The sequence below is a fragment of the Scylla paramamosain genome, unplaced genomic scaffold (genome assembly GCF_035594125.1).
Source record: "Scylla paramamosain isolate STU-SP2022 unplaced genomic scaffold, ASM3559412v1 Contig116, whole genome shotgun sequence".
In the NCBI taxonomy this organism is placed as follows: Eukaryota; Metazoa; Arthropoda; class Malacostraca; order Decapoda; family Portunidae; genus Scylla; species Scylla paramamosain.
In genome coordinates, this window is record NW_026973781.1 from 49,941 (window position 1) to 72,500 (window position 22,560).

Here is a 22,560-nt window from a genome sequence, read left to right on the forward strand (position 1 = left end):
CGCCATTTCATCCGGGACCTCAAGATGGCCACACTGATACAATATAGTTTAATTTCCAGCCAAGATCAGAGTTAACCGAGACATATATGGTGGATAAAAAGCTCTTAAAAATATGGGTGTTCCGAGGATAGTATACCACTAGGGAATGTGGGTTACATTAGTAATGGAGGAATATTTTGAGAGCAGACGAAACTAAAGGTACAGTTACTAGTTAGTGTTTTTGTGTGTTTGTTTATGTGTTTGTCGTGGAGGAGTGATCTGTGCCTGTCCATGTGGCTATATGACGAACCAGGCGTGAGTATTCAGCATTTGACCAAACACACTCACGCAGAGACTGTCCCTTTAAACCTTCGTCCCTTTAAACCTTCGTCCCTTTAAACCGTACCCAAACAAACGCTTTCGATTCCCGTAGGCAGACCAGGCTACCTCTCTCTGACCGCCGCCCCATGTCACTTATTTTTTTAGGGTCATGCTCCTAATGAGAGAGTAACCGGCCGGCTAGGGGGACTGAGAGTAGGCTGGGACCGTTAACTGGTTATTTAACAGAGTAGAAGATGAGAGAGAGACTGGGATGTGTGATGAATGAGTGAGAGGGAATAGAAGGGTGTAATCTGTTTGACGTAAGGGTGACAGGCTGTGTGCGTCCGTGTGTACATGTATGTGGGTGGGTGTGGGTGACTGGGTGTGTGTGGTGGGTCAGTGTCCGTATGTATGTGTGTATTACCCTTGTGAGACCCGCTCTGTGTGTGTGTGTGTGTGTGTGTGTGTAGGGAGGGAGAGACACGTGAGTAAAGAAGGGAGGATGGGGGTCAGGAAAGAGGAGGAGGAGGAAGAGGGCTGACTGGGTGAACCTCTTAAAGATAGTATTCAGAAATTACGTGTTTTCTTGGCTTCGCTGAGTCACTGTGTTAGGGAAGAGGAAGAGGAGGAGGAGGAGGAGGAGGATATAGAAGTGATATAAGCATAGGAAGGTTTTAAGTTAGTATTAAGTTAGTATTAGTATTAGTTAGTATTTTAAGTTAGTAGGTTAGGCTATGTAAGTTGAAGTGTATTAGATTGTAAGGCTAAGTAAGGTTAGGTTAGGTTAAGATAGTGTGTTAGGTTAGGTAAGTTAAGGATAGGTTAGACTAGCATAGTTTAGGTTATATTAGATGAATTTACATTAACTTGCATAGGTTAGATTAGATTAGATTAAAGTAAGATTTGGATGACATAGGTTAGGTTAGATCATGTTAAGTTATAGCAGATTAATTAGGTTAGTTAAGGTAATTGAGTTAGCAAAGGTTGCATTAGGTTAAACTAGCATAAGTGAAGAAGTTAAGTTAGGTTAGGTGAGGAATTATTAGGTTAGATGAGAGGAGGTGAGGTTAGGTGAGGTGAGGTTAGGTTAGGTTAGGTTTGGTTAGATTAGGTGAGGTGAGGTTTGGTTAGATTAGGTTAGGTGAGGTGAGGTTTGGTTAGATTACATTAGGTTAGGTTAGGTTACGTTAGGTGAGGTTAGGTTAGTTTAGGTGAGGTGAGATTAAGTTAGGTTAGAGTGAGGCGTCTTGAAGTCATGAGAGACATTGGCAGGGGCAGAGGTGGTACCTTGCCAACTCCACCTGAGAGAGAGAGAGAGAGAGAGAGAGAGAGAGAGAGAGCAGAGGGGGGTCAGACTACTGCTTCATTAAAGGAGTCTTTAAAATTAGCTTCCCTATGTTAATGTGTTAGTTTTCATATTTATTGAGAGAGAGAGAGAGAGAGAGAGAGAGAGAGAGAGAGAGAGAGAGAGAGAGAGAGAGAGAGAGAGAGAGGCAATATGGTGTAAATAAAGGGACTAAAAATGTACTTCAAATGGCTTGATTCTCTCTCTCTCTCTCTCTCTCTCTCTCTCTCTCTCTCTCTCAATAAATATGAAAACTAACACCTTCACATAGGGAAGCCAATGTTCATGCTCATTTACTCCCGACCCCAACCATTGCTAATATAGACTTCACTTTCATCCAGTTAGAAAATAAATCTTGTAAAATAACATTAGGTCTCGTCTATCATCCTCTAGTCCAGTCACCTGCTACGGACAAAAAAACTTTATGACCTTATTGCGGACATTTGTTGTGTTAATAATTGCATAATTATGGGGGATTTTAATGATCCAGTCACTCTCAAGACATCTTTATTCGTTCTACAGCCACATCCAGTCTTAGAACTGGGAAGAAATTGCAAAATGTATTCTTTTTCAATGCCAACTCTACGTCTTGTAGATGGTTATGAAGGAGACTCCATGCATTGCTTCTGATGCTTCTAATTGTTTTGTTTCACAGTGAAAGGCTTTAAGTGTAGTTGGAAAATGTCATAGGAAAAAATTGTAGTTAATATTGGATGCAAAATATCAAAGTAAGATTAGCTAAAGAATTTTTAACGTTGGGAATAGTAATCCATTTATATATATATATATATATATATATATATATATATATATATATATATATATATATATATATATATATATATATATATATATATGGGAGTATATTTTTTGTAACAGTGTGAATGATAAGATTCCATTTTTCAGTGTTGCCACGGTGACGGTGGTGGTGGGCATGACACAGATGCGGGAGGTGGAGTTTGTGCCCGATGGAGACATGCAGCTGGACAAATTGTGTTGGTCATTGGTCAGACTGGAGTTTACATGTGTACCTCCTTCACCATCATTGGTGGACACTTCACCATGAGTGTTAGTGAAATGTGCTCTCTTTCTTACTTTATTTGTATATCACAAAAATTTAAGGCCAGTTAGTTGTCTAGACTATAAGTTTTAAAATGAAAAAATAAATCTACATATTTTTTTAAAAGCAAACAGTTAAGGCATTGTAAAGTAAAAGTCAAAATATATTTTGGTTATTATTTTTTTTTTGCAATCAACAACTTTCATGTATAATGAAATCAATACATTTATCAAACTTAATATCATATTTAATAACAGCTAGAGATACCAATTTGCAGCAATAGAACGGTCAGAAAGGAAACTTGAGATGAAGTTACAGAGAGAAGGATAGAAACCGTAGGAGGGTAGTTTGGAAATCAAAGCTTTGTGCCAGACTCTATCAAAGGCTTTTGATATGTCCAAGGCAACAGCAAAAGTTTCACCAAAGTCTCTAAAAGAGGATGACCAAGACTCAGTATGGAAAGCCAGAAGATCACCAGTAGAGCGGCCTTGACGGAACCCATACTGGCGATCAGATAGAAGGTTGTGAAGTGATAGATGTTTAAGAATCTTCCTGTTGAGGATAGATTCAAAAACTTTAGATAAGCAGGAAATTAAAGCAATAGGACGGTAGTTTGAGGGATTAGAGCGGTCACCCTTTTTAGGAACAGGTTGAATGTAGGCAAACTTCCAGCAAGAAGGAAAGGTAGATGTTGACAGACAGAGCTGAAAGAGTTTGACTAGGCAAGGTGCAAGCACGGAGGCACAGTTTCGGAGAACAATAGGAGGGACCCCATCAGGTCCATAAGCCTTCTGAGGGTTTAGGCCAGCGAGGGCATGGAAAACATCATTACGAAGAATTTTAATACGAGGCATGAAGTAGTCAGAGGGTGGAGGAGAGGGAGGAACAAGCCCAGAATCGTCCAAGGTAGAGTTTTTAGCAAAGGTTTGAGCAAAGAGTTCAGCTTTAGAAATAGATGTGATAGCAGTGGTGCCATCTGGTTGAAGTAGAGGAGGGAAAGAAGAAGAAGCAAAGTTATTGGAGATATTTTTGGCTAGATGCCAGAAATCACGAGGGGAGTTAGATCTTGAAAGGTTTTGACATTTTCTGTTAATGAAGGAGTTTTTGGCTAGTTGGAGAACAGACTTGGCATGGTTCCGGGCAGAAATATAAAGTGCATGAGATTCTGGTGAAGGAAGGCTTAAGTACCTTTTGTGGGCCACCTCTCTATCATGTATAGCACGAGAACAAGCTGTGTTAAACCAAGGTTTAGAAGGTTTAGGACGAGAAAAAGAGTGAGGAATGTACGCCTCCATGCCAGACACTATCACCTCTGTTATGCGCTCAGCACACAAAGACGGGTCTCTGACACGGAAGCAGTAGTCATTCCAAGGAAAATCAGCAAAATACCGCCTCAGGTCCCCCCAACTAGCAGAGGCAAAATGCCAGAGGCACCTTCGCTTAGGGGGATCCTGAGGAGGGATTGGAGTGATAGGACAAGATAAAGATATGAGATTGTGATCGGAGGAGCCCAACGGAGAAGAAAGGGTGACAGCATAAGCAGAAGGATTAGAGGTCAGGAAAAGGTCAAGAATGTTGGGCGTATCTCCAAGACGGTCAGGAATACGAGTAGGGTGTTGCACCAATTGCTCTAGGTCATGGAGGATAGCAAAGTTGTAGGCTAGTTCACCAGGATGGTCAGTGAAGGGAGAGGAAAGCCAAAGCTGGTGGTGAACATTGAAGTCTCCAAGAATGGAGATCTCTGCAAAAGGGAAGAGGGTCAGAATGTGCTCCACTTTGGAAGTTAAGTAGTCAAAGAATTTCTTATAGTCAGAGGAGTTAGGAGAGAGGTATACAGCACAGATAAATTTAGTATGAGAATGACTCTGTAGTCGTAGCCAGATGGTGGAAAACTCGGAAGATTCAAGAGCGTGGGCACGAGAGCAGGTTAAGTCATTGCGCACATAAACGCAGCATCCAGCTTTGGATCGAAAATGAGGATAGAGAAAGTAGGAGGAAACAGAAAAGGGGCTACTGTCAGTTGCCTCAGACACCTGAGTTTCAGTGAGGAAAAGAAGATGAGGTTTAGAAGAGGAGAGGTGGTGTTCTACAGATTGAAAATTAGATCTTAGACCGCGAATGTTGCAGAAGTTAATGAAGAAAAAGTTGAGGGGGGTGTCAAGACACTTAGGGTCGTCGACGGAAAGGCAGTCCGACCTGGGGACATTTATGGTCCCCTCCCCAGATGGGGACTCCGAGGCTGGTGTAGGAGTCGCCATGATTTTAGAATTTTTTGAGTGAAGGGTGTGTGTGTTATTAGGTGCTTGTAGTTTTGTGTGGAGGAAGAGAGTTGTCTTTAGAGGGCAGGCTGTGACTACCCCCTTGTGTTGTGAGACACAAAAGGAAACGTTCAGTGAGGTCACAGCTGGGTTTAATGATAAGTTCACAGCACCCCCTGAACAGTGCTTTAGACCTCACTGGGAGTAATTATCGTTTCGGCAGGTGTCTACTGCCTCCTCTACACTGAACATCCTTGGTCTGTCCTTTACTTATAATCGAAACTGGAAACTTCACATCTCATTCCTAACTAAAACAGCTTATATGAAGTTAGGTATTCTGAGACATCTCTGCCAGTTTTTCTCACCCTTCCAGCAGCTAGCTCTGTACAGGAGCCTTATCTGTCCATGTATGGAGTATGCTTCACATGTTTTGGACGGCTCCACTCATACCGCTCTTCTAGACAGGATGGAATCAAAAGCTTTTCAACTCATCAACTCCTCTCCTCTAACTGACTGTCTTCAGCCTCTCTCTCACCGCCACAATGTTGCATATCTAGCTGACTTCTACCACTATTTTCATGCTAACTGCTCTTCTGATCTTGCTAACTGCATGCCTCCCTCCTTCCATGGCACTTTCTTCTTTCTCTCATCTCTCTTCTGTCCACCTCTCTAATGCAACAGTTAACCAGTATTCTCAATCATTCATCCCTTTCTCTGGTAAACTCTGGAACTCCCTGCCTGCTTCTGTATTTCCACTTTCCTGTGACTTGAATTCCTTCAAGAGGGAGGTTTCAAGACACTTATACTTCAATTTTTGACTACTGCTTTGGACCCTATTCAGGGACCAGCATCTCAATGGGGCCTTTTTTTACTGGATTTTGTTGCTCTTGGCCAGTGTCCCTCCTGCATAAAGAAAAAAAATGAAGGAAAGCAGTCTCGCTGGCAGAGCAGGGAGAGAGAGAGAGAGAGAGAGAGAGAGAGAGAGAGAGAGAGAGAGAGAGAGAGAGAGAGAGAGAGAGAGAGAGAGAGAGAGAGAGAGAGAGAGATATTGTGAATGTGTGTGTGTGTGTGTGTGTGTGTGTGTGTGTGTGTGTGTGTGTGTGTGTGTGTGTGTGTGTGTGTGTGTGTGTGTGTGTGTGTGTGTGTGTGTGTGTGTGTGTTTACCTAGTTGTTGTAATTTACAGGGCCTGAGCTACACTTGTGTGGTCCCACTTTCATGTCTACACTTGTTCACTTTTTCCTTGAAGCTGTGCACACTCGTTGCTGATACTATATCTTCACTTAGCTTGTTCCAAACTTCTCCATCTATACTTCACATTACTACACATAGTCATTCCTTCTCCTCCTTTTCCAATGATTCCACTTATTCTGACTTCCACTTCTTTCCACTTCTACTTCTGTTGGCTTCTACTTCTGGAAGAACCGCAGCATAGTGATTTGACTTTTTCTGCATTTCTCTTAATATCTGTGTAGCAGATATCATTCATCACAAGAGAGCTTCTGCCAGCATTTTGGGTAATTTTCTTGTAGGAGCTGCAACACATCTCTGAGGTGATGATAAAATGTGTTGCCTCTCCATTTCTGGTGAGAGAGTGAAAGTATATCTGCTGTTGCTGCTCAGTGTGCTCTGTGTAGTTGCACACTATCAAATGGGAAGTGGGAAAGAGCAGGAAGCATGAAAGAGTGGTGCCAACTGGTGGTTACCAAAGAAAGCATAATATTCGAACATGAAGATGAGCCAGATCTTGCTAAAACATAGTGTAAATTTAATTAAGTTTGATATATTTTAAAGTCATTTTAAACTTAATATTCATTAAAAAGACTTGCATAAGCCAAGAGTCACCTGTATTTATTTAGAATATAAGTTTTGTGCTTTGAGGTTTGGATGGTCGGCCTATAAACATGTAACCAGGTCAGCCCAAAACTCAAGGTGTTGCATACACTATTTGACACCAAGAAATAAATAGGCTCTCAACAAAATGCATTTTTTTTATTTACTTTGTAAATTTATCAGCATTTTTATCTCTTGTCTCCATTAAAACTGGGTTCAATCAAAGGAAATTTCTTCCATCTCAGTCCATCAATTACTTGTTCTCTAACTTTACTGCATCCATTGTATGTTTTCTCCTAGCCACTTATCTTTTCAGACCACTATACCATATCTTTATCAATATTTTTCTTATATTCTTCACCACATAGTATTTATTAAAATATTACTGTATTTTTACTGGTACTATTGAGAATGAAGTCATGTTATAATGGAAGCTGCTTATTGGTACTAATTTAATTCATGAAGTTCAATTCTTCACATTGTAACTGTATTTTTTTTTATATTACAGTACATTATTATATTTGTAGACAATCTTGGGCCTCAATTTTAACTGCACTTTTTTTCTTTTCTAGCATCAGTATCACACCAAAATTGATGACCTCATTGAAAGAACCAGCACATCCATGACTCAAGGAATGACAGACAAGCTGCTGTCAGTACTTGAATCAGTTATATCCAAGCTGGGCAGATACGACGAAGGCAGCTTCATTGGGTCAATACTGTCCTTTACGGTAGGTGTAGATGATGCTTGTTATGGGTGTGACAGAGCTGTGGAATTATGTTGTTTTACTGGAAACTATAGAATGTGTGTACCATATTCCAAACATGAATGGCTTTCAGTGAAGAATATTCCATCTTTATATGGATTCAAGTGTACCAGGGATATCCTGAAAATGCATTTACATGCAGAGCATAGCGTTTCAGTATATGGCAGTTCCTTGGAAGCAGAGAGCAATTTATTGGGGAAAAAGGGAAGCAGTTTTCTTCACCCATCAATAATGGTATAGATCGTCCTATACCATGTGAACATACCAACACAGGATCTCCCAGTCTACAAAAGAAAATAACCACTGTTGAAAGATAACCAAGTCTTGGTTTCTTGCCTCTCCCAGGAGCTTTTAGTTGTTTATTTTTTTTTATTCAGCCTTTGTATTAAAATCTTTTATGAGATATTAATTATAAATAGCACAATGACATTAATTTTGCATGTATTTTATATTGTAGGACTTGTTTTCTTTTTAAATATTCATCTATTCTCAATTTACAAGTGAACTCTGAAATAATTTCCTAATTGAATATCATGATTTTTGTTTCATTATTAATTATTTAGTGATTACTCTAGTAATTATAGTAATTGCTATTTAATAATACTTCTTAGGAACAGGATTTCATACCAAGAAACAGGCTAGAATTATATAATTTGCCATTATAGGAGGGTGGAAATATTGAAAATCAAAATATCTGGCAAGCACCATAAGCCAACTGACAAAAGTACTACGTGATTAATCAAAATAATGCATGGAGAATGAGTAAGTACCACAGAAATTGTAAGAAGAAAATAACAGTGAATTTATTTCATGTCTGAAAAGGATACAATAAAAGGAATCTGACATTCTCAGACATTATGGATATATATGCTATCAATAAACTGATAAAAACTCAAAGTAGTTGAAGATGAAATATAGATACCAAGAAGGCTTTGGAATAAGCCATGTGCAAATTTAATATAAGAAATAAACCAAAACAATGTAGCACTGCATGAAAATGACAACATAACTAAGTTCACTTGAAAAAGAAAAAACTGGCATAGGAGGGAGTTATAGTGAAACATGGACAAAAATGGAGCAGCAAGCAGCAGTCTTAAGTTACTGGTGAAAGAGGTACTAGTTTGGTTGAGAATTTGGTAATAGAGGGAATTAGTAAGTAGTTGAGGTAGTGTGTACTTATAAAGAAGGTATTTCTCTAATTAAAGCACTGATTTGAAGGGAAAAGATTGAACTGGGAGCTTGAAGTAGAAAAAAGAAAATGATTGATATAAGAAAGGAAGTAATTCTATGAAATACAAAATTTATCTAATACAGTGGAACCTCGGTTCTTGAACTTAATTCATTCCTGAATGCAATTTGAAATTCTAAATGTTCAGAAACAAACTATTTTCCCCATAGGAAGCAATATAAAATGGATTAATCCATTCCCAAACACCCATCCACCCTGTCCTAGTGGCTTATGACAGACACTCCCTCTGCCAAGATGGCTGCTCCACAACATCTCCAGCTCAGAAATTATTTATCCAGAAAGGACATATTGAATGAATTTAGTGACAAGGAACTCATCAGAAGATATTATTTAGACCATGCAGGTATTCTCTTTGTCACCAGTCTAATGAGGAAAGCTTTACAGAGTGACACAAAGAGGAGCAGCTCACTTACTGCCAAAGTGAAGGTAATCACAGTGCTTGGACATCTTGTTGCTGGGAAAATGCAGTTATGCAGCAGTGATGGTATTGTGGGTCATCGAGAGAGCCACAGGGGATTACTTTTGAGGTAGCCAAAAATGGTTTGTTTACATTGAGGCTCTTCAATGGGATCACTTTTACCTCATTTCAAAGATTGAATTACTGTGTTACCCAGAGTGTTTCTCCTTTAAATACATAAAAAAAACAAGGAAATATTTATAGAAACCATAAATTAGTAATAAATGGCACCTTTTGTTTTGTCTTTTAGTATTTGAAATCAAGTAACTTTGTTTTGAGAAGCAAATTATGGTACAGCAACCAAAGCAAATTGGAGTTCAAAATTTCGTTAAAAAACAAATTTGTTTGAAAAGGGAGGCGTTCAGTAACTGAGGTTCCACTGTATATTTTCCCCATGAAAAGCTTGAATCTTGTGCATTCTCTAATGTAGACAGTTTTATATTCAAGCTGAATGAAAGAAAAGATTATCACCAACAACTTCAATAAAGTGCCATGTCATAATAACATGTGGAAGAATTTAAATTTTTCTGAGTAGGCATAGTATCTTAATTAGGAATTAGGATTTAGATACTGTACTTATCTTGTTGACTTTCAAAAGCTGTAAACCTTACTATCATCAGCATTGGAGGAACAGAGAATTTCAGATATCAACAACCCCAATGAAGAAATGTCTGGTTTCATTTGGCAAAAATTTTTCTCAGTTATCCTACAACTGTTATGGCCCCCTCTTATGGTTGATCAGTGGTAATCATATACATTCTGATACAAATCACCAGCACAATTTCATTTTGCATAATATTTAAATGTTTTAATAAAAGAACTTTTATGCCACTTGTTTTATCCTTGTTCTTAACTTCTACTGGGTTTGGAATGTTTGAATTCTTGATGTTATGTATTTCTGTTGAATATAAGTTTATGATTTTCATTAAGGAATCTTTTATTTGCAACATTTACTGAAATTTGTGTTTTCATTTATGTTATTTACTCCTTGATTTTTATTATATTTTTAGTTTAATAACTTATTGGGCTGTCGGTGTGCTATCTTTCAGTATCGTCAGAATGTAAGTGGATCAGGAAAGGAGTTGGGAAAGGCATACATCAACTTTGCCAGGAACTCTATGGACCAGATCAGACAAAAAGTTAATGATGAGCTCTGGATTCTCAACCTGTTTGAGGTGAGTATTATCATTACCATGGTCTTGTATGACTATCTTTATCGCTATCATCACTGTAATGAATTGCAGATTCCATGTAGATTAATTCCATGTAGATTAATCCTGGTCATGTGGTGGTAACTTATCAAAACATTATGGCTATGAACATGTGTACCTTGACAACTTTTTCCTTCCTTGCGTCATTCCTGTGGACCTCCTTCCATGTCTTCTTTGATTTACATGACACACCAACATCTCCCACAAATGGAGACATGGTACCACACAAACATACATACACTTTCACATACATACACAAGCATTTCCTCACATTTTAGCCTCTTGGCATGTCAGTTGCATAGTATACATGGTATTTTCTGTATCATAATATGACAGCAGAACTGGTTTACCCCTGCTAAATTATTACTGATCCATCCCCTTTTCAGGTGCAAATTAGTTGTATTTGGGACCTGAGGTTACTATATGTCAAGGGCCTTTTTAATACTGTACATCTCATCTCTCCAAACAACATTTTCAACTAGATAAACTTTAAAACTAGCTGTTATCACATATATCAAATATGAAACACAAATCTATAATCCATTGAAGAATATAAAGTTTTACTGTGCCATTGAACTCATTCAGCTACCCTTTCATTGATGACCAGTTAAATCTTTCCTGTCTGCATGTATGTGTTATCCTTACTAAAATGCAATGTCCATAAGAAAGAGAGAGAGAGAGAGAGAGAGAGAGAGAGAGAGAGAGAGAGAGAGAGAGAGAGAGAGAGAGAGAGAGACTGTTGACTGTAATGGAAGAGAATCTAAATACATATGAAGCTATAACAAATAAATAAACTAGGGAAATGCCTGAATAACTTCAAGAAAATAGTTTCTCCATAGACATATAGAAGGAAGTAAACATTTCACACAGGGAAGCCACAGAATGCTTGACTTCTGATCTTTATAAACTTTCTGATTGGGGCAGAACAAACTTGGTATTGTTCAATGCCTCAAAAACTCAATTCCTCCATCTGTCAGATTGACACAACCTTCCACACAACTATCCCCTCTTTTTCAGTGACATTCAACTGTCCCCCTCTTCTACACTGAACATCCTCAGTCTGTCCTTTACTTATAATCTGAACTGGAAACTTCACATCTCATCTCTAGCTAAAACAGCTTATATGAAGTTAGGCATTCTGAGATGTCTCCGCCACTTTTTCTCACCCCCCCAGCTGCTAACTCTGTACAGGGGCCTTATCCGTCCATGTATGGAGTATGCTTCACATGTCTGGGGGAGGTTCCACTCATACCACTCTTCTAGACAGGGTGGAATCAAAAGCCTTTCATCTCATCAATTCCTCTCCTCTAACTGACTGTCTTCAGCCTCTCTCTCATCGCTGCAATGTTGTATCTCTAGCTGTCTTCTACCACTATTTTTATTCTAACTGCTCTTCTGATCTTGCTAACTGCATGCCTCCCCTCTTCCCACAGCCTCACTACACAAGACTTTCTTCTTTCTCTCATCCCTATTCTGTCCACCTCTCTAATGCAACAGTTAACCAGTATTCTCAATCATTCATCCCTTTCCCTGATAAACTCTGGAACTCCCTGCCTGCTTCTGTATTTCCACCTTCCTATGACTTGAATTCCTTCAAGAGGGAGGTTTCAAGGCACTTATAATTTAATTTTTGACTACTGCTTTGGACCCTTTTCTGAGACTGGCATCTCGGTGGGCTTCTTTTTTTTTTTTTTTTTTTTTTGTTGCCCTTGGCCAGTGTCCTTCCTACATTTAAAAACAAAAAAAAGTTTGGAATAAACTAAATGAGATGTTAGTGTAAGCAAAGAGTGTGTACAAAATGAAAGAAAGATTGGATAAATGTAGACAATGAAGATGGAACCCCATGAATGTAAGATGTACCCCCCATGGTGTAAGATGTACAAAAACATTTTCTTCTCTACTCAGCAGTCTTGTTTTTTTAATCTGAGAATGTGCAGTGTTGCCAAATATTTGATATTACTGCTAGTCTCTTTAATAGAACTTTAAAATCAAGACACTCACCCCATGATATATTTTTTTCTATTAACAAACAGAATTTTTATGATTAAATGCATTGAGTGTATTTATTTATATATGCATATATATGTCTTAAAGGGAAGGGACCAGGACAAGACATTTGTATAAAAAGTACAGAGGATGGGATGCATGTATCTTGTAAATCTTTGAATATTAAGTATAGGTAACCTTAGTCCTCATAAGATTATACAAAAACCATATAAATCCAACATAAGAACTGATCAACTGGCAATGAGAATATGAGCCTGGGAAGAAAGCTTATCAGCAAGGTGGGAGGGAAGGAAATGGGAGAACAAGCACTTCAGCATTCAATTTTTGATTCATTGCCCCCATATGTAAGATGAGGTTTGTTATTCTGAATTGCTGTATTGCTGAAGCCAGGGATGGCATCATACTGTAAGCATGTAATGTAGGCTTTTACATTATGTCATTTAGACTGGCTGTAGTGATAATGGAGAAACAGTAAATAAATATACTGAACACCCATGACCATGCCACTAAATAATAATATGATATATGATTGTTTCATATATCTATTCTTTATACCAGGCTGGCAATCTCACATTGGGTGGCCCAGATAAGCTACCACATATTCACACACATTATTCATGCTGTTAACTCTGCTGTAAGAATGATGTGTGGGATTGCCAACCTGGTATATAGAATAGATATAAGAAACAATTATATATCATATTATTATTTCATATTTATGTAAAACCAATGCTCATTCAGTGTGGGAACTTTCAAGATTCTTGAGTTAGTTTACAGTACAGTTGACAGCACCAATCAGGTGGTGCATCATCGCTGCCTGACATTCACTTGGATGACTAAAACTCATTATGGATGTGCTTTAACTAATTAATTGGTGCCAAGACATTCTTTATATTTTTTTTGCTCATAATAGTGTCATATTTTGGTGTACTTTTATTTCAAATTCATAGCAAAATGAAATTTGACACTATTCTGTGGTATACCCACATATCATTGTATAAAGCTAAATTTATATTTATAAAGATTAATTGAAAAGTTAATTAACATTATAATTGGAAAAATATGATCAGCCTACAAAAGCTGGTTTGTGTACTTCATAGTACTGTACTTTCAAAAGGTGGAAATTGAAGATGAATTTAAATGTGGTACTACAAGAGTGGAATCCTCACTTGTAAGATGGAAATAAGGACTTCTCATCTTGATTCCCATCCATTATGGATACCTACTACCACCTGCTTGATGAGAATCTCCAAAGTAAAATTGAAGAAACTAATACCATTGAAGGAAAAAAAGAGCCCAATAATGCCATCTAATAATAGTCACCACACATGTCATTCTATTTACTCAGAGGACTTAGGCATATTTGGTGTTTAGCCAGAATTGGGTTTGAGGAGGATCTTGAGTGTGCACCCTTTTCAGCTCCCTGCTGAGGCAGGTGTCAATCATCAGTCCCCCCGGTAGTGTGACAACTACTAGGCTAACACCCGGTATCCCTTCATGCATTTGGTGGAAACAGTCTCTGGGTTAGGGCAACTTCCTCTCCCATCTGTGTTTTGGGTGCTTATGGATGACTCCCTCAACAGCTGGTAAGGCCTGATTCAGCCCTCACTCTCTAAAAGGAACATTACACTTTATCCCTATATTGGTAATACAGATTGAATATAATTATGTAACTCCCTTGTCTATGAACATATCTTTACCTGACATAATGGGGTTATGGCTCAGTATTATACAATTTTTTTTTTTATGTTTGATCAAGTTGGCCTACCTGTTACCACATGAGCCATGAAACATATTTTATCAAATGCCAGGTGAATGTCTAGTTCATTGGGCTGAAGAGAAATGCCAACAATTATGCAAATGGCAGGAACCATTCTTCCTTCACTCAATAAGACAGCCATGCTTTCCCTCTTCCTGTATACAGTAAAATCCCTCTCATCCAGCATTCGAGTATCCGGCAGCTTCAAGTATCTGGCACATTTTTCCCCCGAGCCTTAAAATCAATAAAAAATCAATGTGTACTCATAAAATCGATTAAAATTCCCGCGCGAGGCATACTTTGTCCCCTGGCCACCAGAGCGCACTACTTCGCGCCACCCGTGGCCCACTGCACTGTGTTTACTCAGTGACTCAGTCCCGCGTGTGCACTGCTTATCGCCTGACGCCTTCATCATGCCTAAAGTTGTAGAAAAGAGGAAGCGTGTTGTGCTTACACTTAAGCAGCTGATCAGATCAGCTGCTGATTAAGATCAGCTGATCTTTGTTATGGTAAGATGCGTGAGTGTAGGGTGGTGATTGTGGACATAATTTCACTTCTATTCAAGTATCTGGCAGTATTCAAGTATCCGACATGTCGGCGGTCCCGTTGATGCCGGATAAGAGGGATTTTATTGTATTACTTTCCTTTTTATTCTTTCTCATTATTTATAATATTCCTTCTTACTTTCATTTCTGATTTTTATTTCTTATTCATTTATGTATATGTTGTAATGTAGCAAGACAGGAGAAATCACAAATAATGTATCAGTCTGTTTTCCTGTGATTCATGATATAATAAGTGATTGCATGCCATCAACAGCACTTCCTAAAGGTAACCTTACCTAGACTTTTTCAATAGAGAATAGAGGATGGAGAAAATATTAATCTCTTTGCATCTTATTCTTTAGTTATTATCACCTAAAAAAAAGAGTGCAGTCATAATGCAATTGTGTGCTTTGTCATCTGTGAATATAATCCCCGTTTCTCATCTTACATAAACAAGAGTAAGGTAATGATGTGTGAACGTAAAGATTAAGTGGTTATTTTTTATTGCCCCTGAAAAATTTAATGACCTAAAGAATGTGAAATGTTGCCAAAAGCAGAAAAAAAGTGGACATAACTGATGGCTTAACCCTGCACACATAAGGAAGAGGAAAAAGAGGAAGAACTGTGTTATGTATGGTGGTTGGGTCTTGAAGGCATATGATGAAAAAGAACTGTAAGTACTGGGAAAGTAGCAACAATTGTCGTACATACAATGGGGTACTTGGTACACAACATATTCGACTTACCACCAATGTAGTATCCAACCAAAAAATTTTTTTTTTTTACGACAGATAACTTAGTATATGAACAAATCATTACTAAGTGGGTACAAAATTTGTGATATTTTTGTGACTTTACTGGTATAGTTGCTATGCTATCCTCTGTGCTGTATACCTTTCACCTAACTCCTCTGACTATAAGAAATTCTTTGACTACTTAACTTCCAAAGTGGAGCACATTCTGACCCTCTTCCCTTTTGCAGAGATCTCCATTCTTGGAGACTTCAATGTTCACCACCAGCTTTGGCTTTCCTCTTCCTTCACTGACCATCCTGGTGAACTAGCCTTTAACTTGGCTATCCTCCACAACCTAGAGCAATTGGTGCAACACCCTACTCGTATTCCTGATCGTCTTGGAGATACGCCCAACATTCTTGACCTTTTCCTGACCTCTAATCTTTCTGCTTATGATGTCACCCTTTCTTCTCCGTTGGGCTCCTCCGATCACAATCTCATATCTGTATCTTGTCCTATCGCTCCAATCCCTCCTCAGGATCCCCCTAAGCGAAGGTGCCTCTGGCGTTTTGCCTCTGCTAGATGGGAGAACCTAAGGAGGTATTTTGCTGATTTTCCTTGGAATGACTACTGCTTTCGTGTCAGAGACCCGTCTTTGTGTGCTGAGCGCATAACAGAGGTGATAGTGTCTGGCATGGAGGTGTACATTCCTCACTCTTTTTCTTGACCTAAACCTTCTAAACCTTGGTTTAACACAGCTTGTTCTCATGCTATACATGATAGAGAGGTGGCCCACATAAGGTACTTAAGCCTTCTATCACCAGAATCTCATGCACTTTATATTTCTGCCCAGAACCATGCCAAGTCTATTCTCCAACTAGCCAAAAACTCCTTCATTAATAGAAAGTGTCAAAACCTTTCAAGATCTAACTCCCCTCGTGACCTCTGGCATCTAGCCAAAAATATTTCCAATAACTTTGCTTCTTCTTCTTTCCCTCCTTTATTTCAACCAGATGGCACCACTGCTATCACATCTATTTCTAAAGCTGAACTCTTCACTCAGATCTTTGCTAAAAACTCTACCTTGGATGATTCTGGGCTTGTTCTTCCCTCTCCTCCACTCTCTGACTACTTTATGCTATCTGTTAAAATTCTTCGCAATGATATTTTTCCCTGCCCTCACTGGCCTAAATCCTCGGAAGGCTTATGGACCTGATGGGGTCCCTCCTGTTGTTCTCCGAAACTGTGCCTCCGTGCTTGTACCTTGCCTAGTGAAACTCTTTCAGCTCTGTCTGTCAATATCTACCTTTCCTTCTTGCTGGAAGTTTGCTTACATTCAGCCTGTTCCTAAAAAGGGTGACCATTCTAATACCTCAAACTACCATCCTATTGCTTTAATTTCCTGCCTATCTAAAGTTTTTTAATCTATCCTCAACAGGAAGATTCTTAAACATCTACCACTTCACAACCTTCTATCTGATCGCTAGTATGGGTTCCGTCAAGGCCGCTCTACTGGTGATCTTCTGGCTTTCCATACTGAGTCTTGGTCATCCTCTTTTAGAGATTTTGGTGAAACTTTTGCTGTTGTCTTAGACATATCAAAAGCTTTTGATAGAGTCTGACACATAGCTTTGATTTCTAAACTGCTTCCTACGGCTTCTTTCCTTCTCTGTGTAACTTCATCTCAAGTTTCCTTTCTGACCATTCTATTGCTGCTGTGGTAGACGGTCACTGTTCTTCTCCTAAATCTATTAACAGTGGTGTTCCTCAGGGTTCTGTCCTGCCACCCACTCTCTTATTATTCATTAATGATCTTCTAAACCAAAGTTCTTGTCTTATCCACTCCTACGCTGATGATACCACCCTGCACTTTTCCACATCTTTTCATGGACATCCAACCCTTCAAGAGGTAAACATTTCACACAGGGAAGTCACAGAATGCTTGATTTCTGATCTTTCAAAAATCTCTGATTGGGGCAGAGCAAACTTGGTATTGTTCAATGCCTCAAAAACTCAATTCCTCCATCTATCAACTCGACACAACCTTCCAGACAACTATCCCCTCTTCTTCAATAACACTCAATTGTCCCCCTCTTCTACACTGAACATCCTTGGTCTGTCCTTTACTTATAATCTGAACTGGAAACTTCACATCTCATCTCTAGCTAAAACAGCTTATATGAAGTTAGGCATTCTGAGACGTCTCCACCAGTTTTTCTCACCCCCACCCAGCTGCTAACTCTGTACAAGGGCCTTATCCATCCATGTATGGAGTATGCTTCACATGTCTGGGGAGTTCCACTCACACTGCTCTTCTAGACAAGGTGGAATCAGAAGCTTTTCGTCTCATCAACTCCTCTCCTCTAACTGATTGTCTTCAGCCTCTCTCTCACTGCTGCAATGTTGCATCTCTAGCTGTCTTCCACCACTATTTTCATGCTAACTGCTTCTGATCTTGCTAACTGCATGCCTCCCCTCTTCCCGCGGCCTAGCTGCACAAGACTTTCTTCTTTCTCTCACCCCTATTTTGTCCACCTCTCTAATGCGAGAGTTAACCAGTATTATCAATCATTCATCCCTTTCTTTGGTAAACTCTGGAACTCCCTGCCTGCTTCTGTATTTCCAGCTTCCTATGACTTGAATTCCTTCAAGAAGGAGGTTTCAAGACACTTATTCATCAATTTTTAACTACTGCTTCGACCCTTTTATAAGACTGGCATTTCAGTGGGCATTTTTTTTTTATTGGATTTTTGTTGCCCTTGGCCAGTGTCCTTCCTACTTAAAAATTAAAGAAAAATGACATGCTATATATTATAGTAAAAGGCACTGTTTTCAAACTTGTTTACTGCTTTTTAAGTGATAAAAAAAAATATAATCCTTTGGGTTTTTTGTGAATAGAATCTTACCATCTGACCATTTTTTTGCTTCCAATGGTGATTTTGGAATGGATTATGGTCATAAGCTAAGTATACCAGTGTATATGCAAATAAGATATGTTAATCAAGGTTAGTGATGGAACAGTGGATGTACTTTATGGTGAACAGTGTAACATTAGAAGAGCAATGGGTTGTATAAACTAGGTGCTTGACATAAGAAAAGTGTGAAAAGTATTTGGAAAATGTTAGGTTGTGTTTGGGTATTCATGGACTTGAAGAAAACATATGACAAAATAAAAGAAGGGAGTTGAAAGTTATTTTATGGGAACTGAATTGTATATTTTCTGACTGGAAGAAGCATAAATGACTGGTTTCCTTTTCTAGGAGAGCTGCCTTAGGGATGTTTAATGTTTATATTTATTGAGGTATGAGGGAGGTGAATGTGGTTAGTGAAGGTTATGTATTTACCTAGTTGTATTTACCTAGTTACGTTTTACAGGAAAAGAGCTATGCTAGTGCTGTCTTGTCTCCAGCTTAATTTTAAATTCATGAATATTTTTTGCTTGTACCACTGTTTCATCTAAGTTTTTTCATATTTCTATGCTTCTATTTAGGAAACCATATTTCTTGACATCTCTTCTACTTGCTGTTTTCTTCAATTTCACACCATGTCCTCTTGTATCTCTTGAGTCCCACACAAATAAGTCTTCTTTGTTAACTTGATCCTTATCCTTTAAAGCTCTGTATATAGCAATCAGGTCTCCTCTTTCTCTTCTCTCTTGTAATGATGGAAGCTTCAATCTCCTTAATCTTTCTTCATAGGTTAAATCTCTTAAACTTGGTACCAATTTGGTTGCAGCTCTTTGATCCTTTCTATTTTCCTTATTTCCTTTTTATTATGAGGTGACCAAACAATTGTGTCATATTCCAGTTTTGGTCGAATCACATATTCCATCAACTTTTTCATCATCTCTTCATCCATGTAAGCAAATGCCCCTTTCATCTTTCTTAGTAACTCATAGGTTTCCCCAACTATTTTGTTTACATGTTTTACTGGTGATAAATTATCACTGATTGTAATTCCCAAGTCTTTTTCTTCTTTGGTTTTCGTAATTTCCACTTCTCCCATGGTGTAAGAACTTGTCTTCTTTTGCTTTTTTCCTAATTCCATCACCTTGCATTTCTTTACATTGAATTCCATTTCCCATCTCTTACTCCATTTATATATCTTATTTAGATCTTTCTGTAATACTTCACAATCCATATTGTTTTCCACTCTTTTCAATAATTTTGCATATTCTACAAACAGACTTACGTAACTGTCAACCTCATCCACCACATCATTGACATACACCAGAAACATTACGGGCACTTTATATTTTTTGCATACATTACATATTTATATTTTCTATTCTTTTTTTGTCAGATACCACTTCCTGAGCCTCTCATCTTTTACCTTCCAACAGAACTTTTTTTCTTTTCCTCTGTTCTGTTCTCATGTTTTGCCTTTGCTTCTTTTATTAGATCGCTTACCTTGAGTCTCTCCTCCTCATTCATGTCCCTCTTTATTCAAACTTTCCTGTATTGCTCTGTCTTGTCCAGTTTCCATGCATTCGATATCACTTCCATGGATGTTGTTTATGCCCTAAATTTTTTCAGTGGTCACTCTTCTCCTTTTATGTATTTCCTCAATTTCACTTATCCAGTCCTCCCCTTCTCTCTCTGTATATTTCTTACAACGTCCTCTGCTACCTTTTTTTGTTCTCTTTCCCTCTTGTATCTTACTGGCTCTGTTTCCTCTTTTAATCCATATACAACAATACATTTCTTTTTGTCCACTGTGTCCCTTACCATCAATTCCTTCTGTTTGATCACTCTCACAATTTCCTTACTTAAATCTGTCTTTTCCTTCTTTTGAGCTTCTATGATTTCTGTAAAGTTAACTTTTTCTTCCTCTTTTTCCTTCCTTCAGATTTGATGTTCACTTTTCATCCCTATCACTTCATTTTCCTGTTTTTTATCAATATCATTGTTTTCCTTCAATTTTGTTTTTAGATCAGCGCACAGTGTTTTCAATTCTTTGTTTTCCTCTTCCAGGTCGTTTTTTTTTTTCTAATTTTTTCACTCTTTCAATGACGTCACTGATTATCCCTTCCATCAAAACCACTTTCCTTCCTTGCATTTTATCATGTTCATTATCTTCCTCAAATCCTGGGAATGGTAACCCCATTGGCAACATTCTGCTTCCATCTATGGCGTCCGCCTTGCTGGAACTTTTACTCATTCTATTACATTTGTTATTACTTAAATTTTCCCTTATTTTTTTAAATTTCTGTAGACAGGACAACTCTACTTGAGCACAGCTCCTACCTGGGAACACATTCTAGGCTCCTAGTGGTGGGTGTGGTCAAACAAAATCTTTCTCTGCTGGAGCATGGATCGCTGCTTGTTTACTCCACGACGACATGTGTGTGTGAAAGTTAGATTGTGGTTTGAATCAAGTGCATATTTATAATACAGTGGAATCTGAATCAGCTACTGAATGCAGATGCTGCTGTAAAGGTAGTTAATTTAGAGGAGAAATTGAGACATGTTTAGAAGGATATGTGAAAGGAGGAAATAGATATTTAATGCAAGTAAAAATAAAAAAGATGTAGAATATGAAGATGGGAACAGACAATTTCAGTAGGCTCTGATATTTCTTTTTCCATTGCCCATGGCCAGAGCCCTTGTTACACACATAAAAAAGAAAAAGAAAGAAAAACTAAACTTATATATATATATATATATATATATATATATATATATATATATATATATATATATATATATATATATATATATATAGGAGGAGGCAGTAGACACCTGCCGAAACGATAATTACTCCCAGTGAGGTCTAAAGCACTGTTCAGGGGGTGCTGTGAACTTATCACTAAATCCAGCTATGACCTCACTGAACGTTTCCCTTTGTGTCTCACAACACAAGGGGGCAGTCACAGCCTGCCCTCTAAAGACAACTCTCTTCCTCCACACAAAACTACAAGCACCTAATAACATACACACCCTTCACTCAAAAAATTTAAAATCATCATGGCGACTCTTACACCAGCCTCGGAGTCCCCATCTGGGGATGGGACCATAAATGTCCCCAGGTCGGACTGCCTTTCTGTCGACGACCCTAAGTGTCTTGACACCCCCCTCAACTTTTTCTTCATTAACTTCTGCAACATTCGCGGTCTAAGATCTAATTTTCAATCTGTAGAACACCACCTCTTCTCTTCTAAACCTCATCTTCTTTTCCTCACTGAAACTCAGGTGTCTGAGGCAACTGACAGTAGCCCCTTTTCTGTTCCCTCCTACTTTCTCTATCCTCATTTTCGATCCAAAGCTGGATGCTGCGTTTATGTGCGCAATGACTTAACCTGCTCTCGTGCCCACACTCTTGAATCTTCCGAGTTTTCCACCATCTGGCTACGACTACAGAGTCACTCTCATACTAAATTTATCTGTGCTGTATACCTCTCACCTAACTCCTCTGGCTATAAGAAATTCTTTGACTACTTAACTTCCAAAGTGGAGCACATTCTGACCCTCTTCCCTTTTGCAGAGATCTCCATTCTTGGAGACTTCAATGTTCACCACCAGCTTTGGCTTTCCTCTCCCTTCACTGACCATCCTGGTGAACTAGCCTACAACTTTGGTATCCTCCATGACCTAGAGCAGTTGGTGCAACACCCTACTCGTATTTCTGACCGTCTTGGAGATACGCCCAACATTCTTGACCTTTTCCTGACCTCTAATCCTTCTGCTTATGCTGTCACCCTTTCTTCTCCGTTGGGCTCCTCCGATCACAATCTCATATCTTTATCTTGTCCTATCACTCCAATCCCTCCTCAGGATCCCCCTAAGCGAAGGTGCCTCTGGCGTTTTGCCTCTGTTAGTTGGAGGGACCTGAGGAGGTATTTTGCTGATTTTCCTTGGAATGACTACTGCTTCCGTGTCAGAGACCCGTCTTTGTGTGCTGAGCACATAACAGAGGTGATAGTGTCTGGCATGGAGGCATACATTCCTTACTCTTTTTCTCGTCCTAAACCTTCTAAACCTTGGTTTAACACAGCTTGTTCTCGTGTTATACATGATAGAGAGGTGGCCCACAAAAGG

General features: G+C 38.7%; 1 protein-coding gene across 1 annotated transcript; it reads left to right on the forward strand.

Annotated features, from left to right (window-relative positions):
- Positions 1 to 212: 212 nt before the first annotated feature.
- On the forward strand, positions 213 to 20,521 carry LOC135099288 (uncharacterized). The gene is made up of 5 exons (XM_064001676.1): positions 213 to 294; positions 2,552 to 2,713; positions 7,367 to 7,525; positions 10,317 to 10,442; positions 15,772 to 20,521. The coding sequence occupies exons 1-5, from the start codon at positions 235 to 237 to the stop codon at positions 15,850 to 15,852; spliced, it is 588 nt and encodes a 195-aa protein (XP_063857746.1). The 5' UTR covers positions 213 to 234; the 3' UTR covers positions 15,853 to 20,521.
- The last annotated feature ends 2,039 nt before the right edge of the window (positions 20,522 to 22,560 follow it).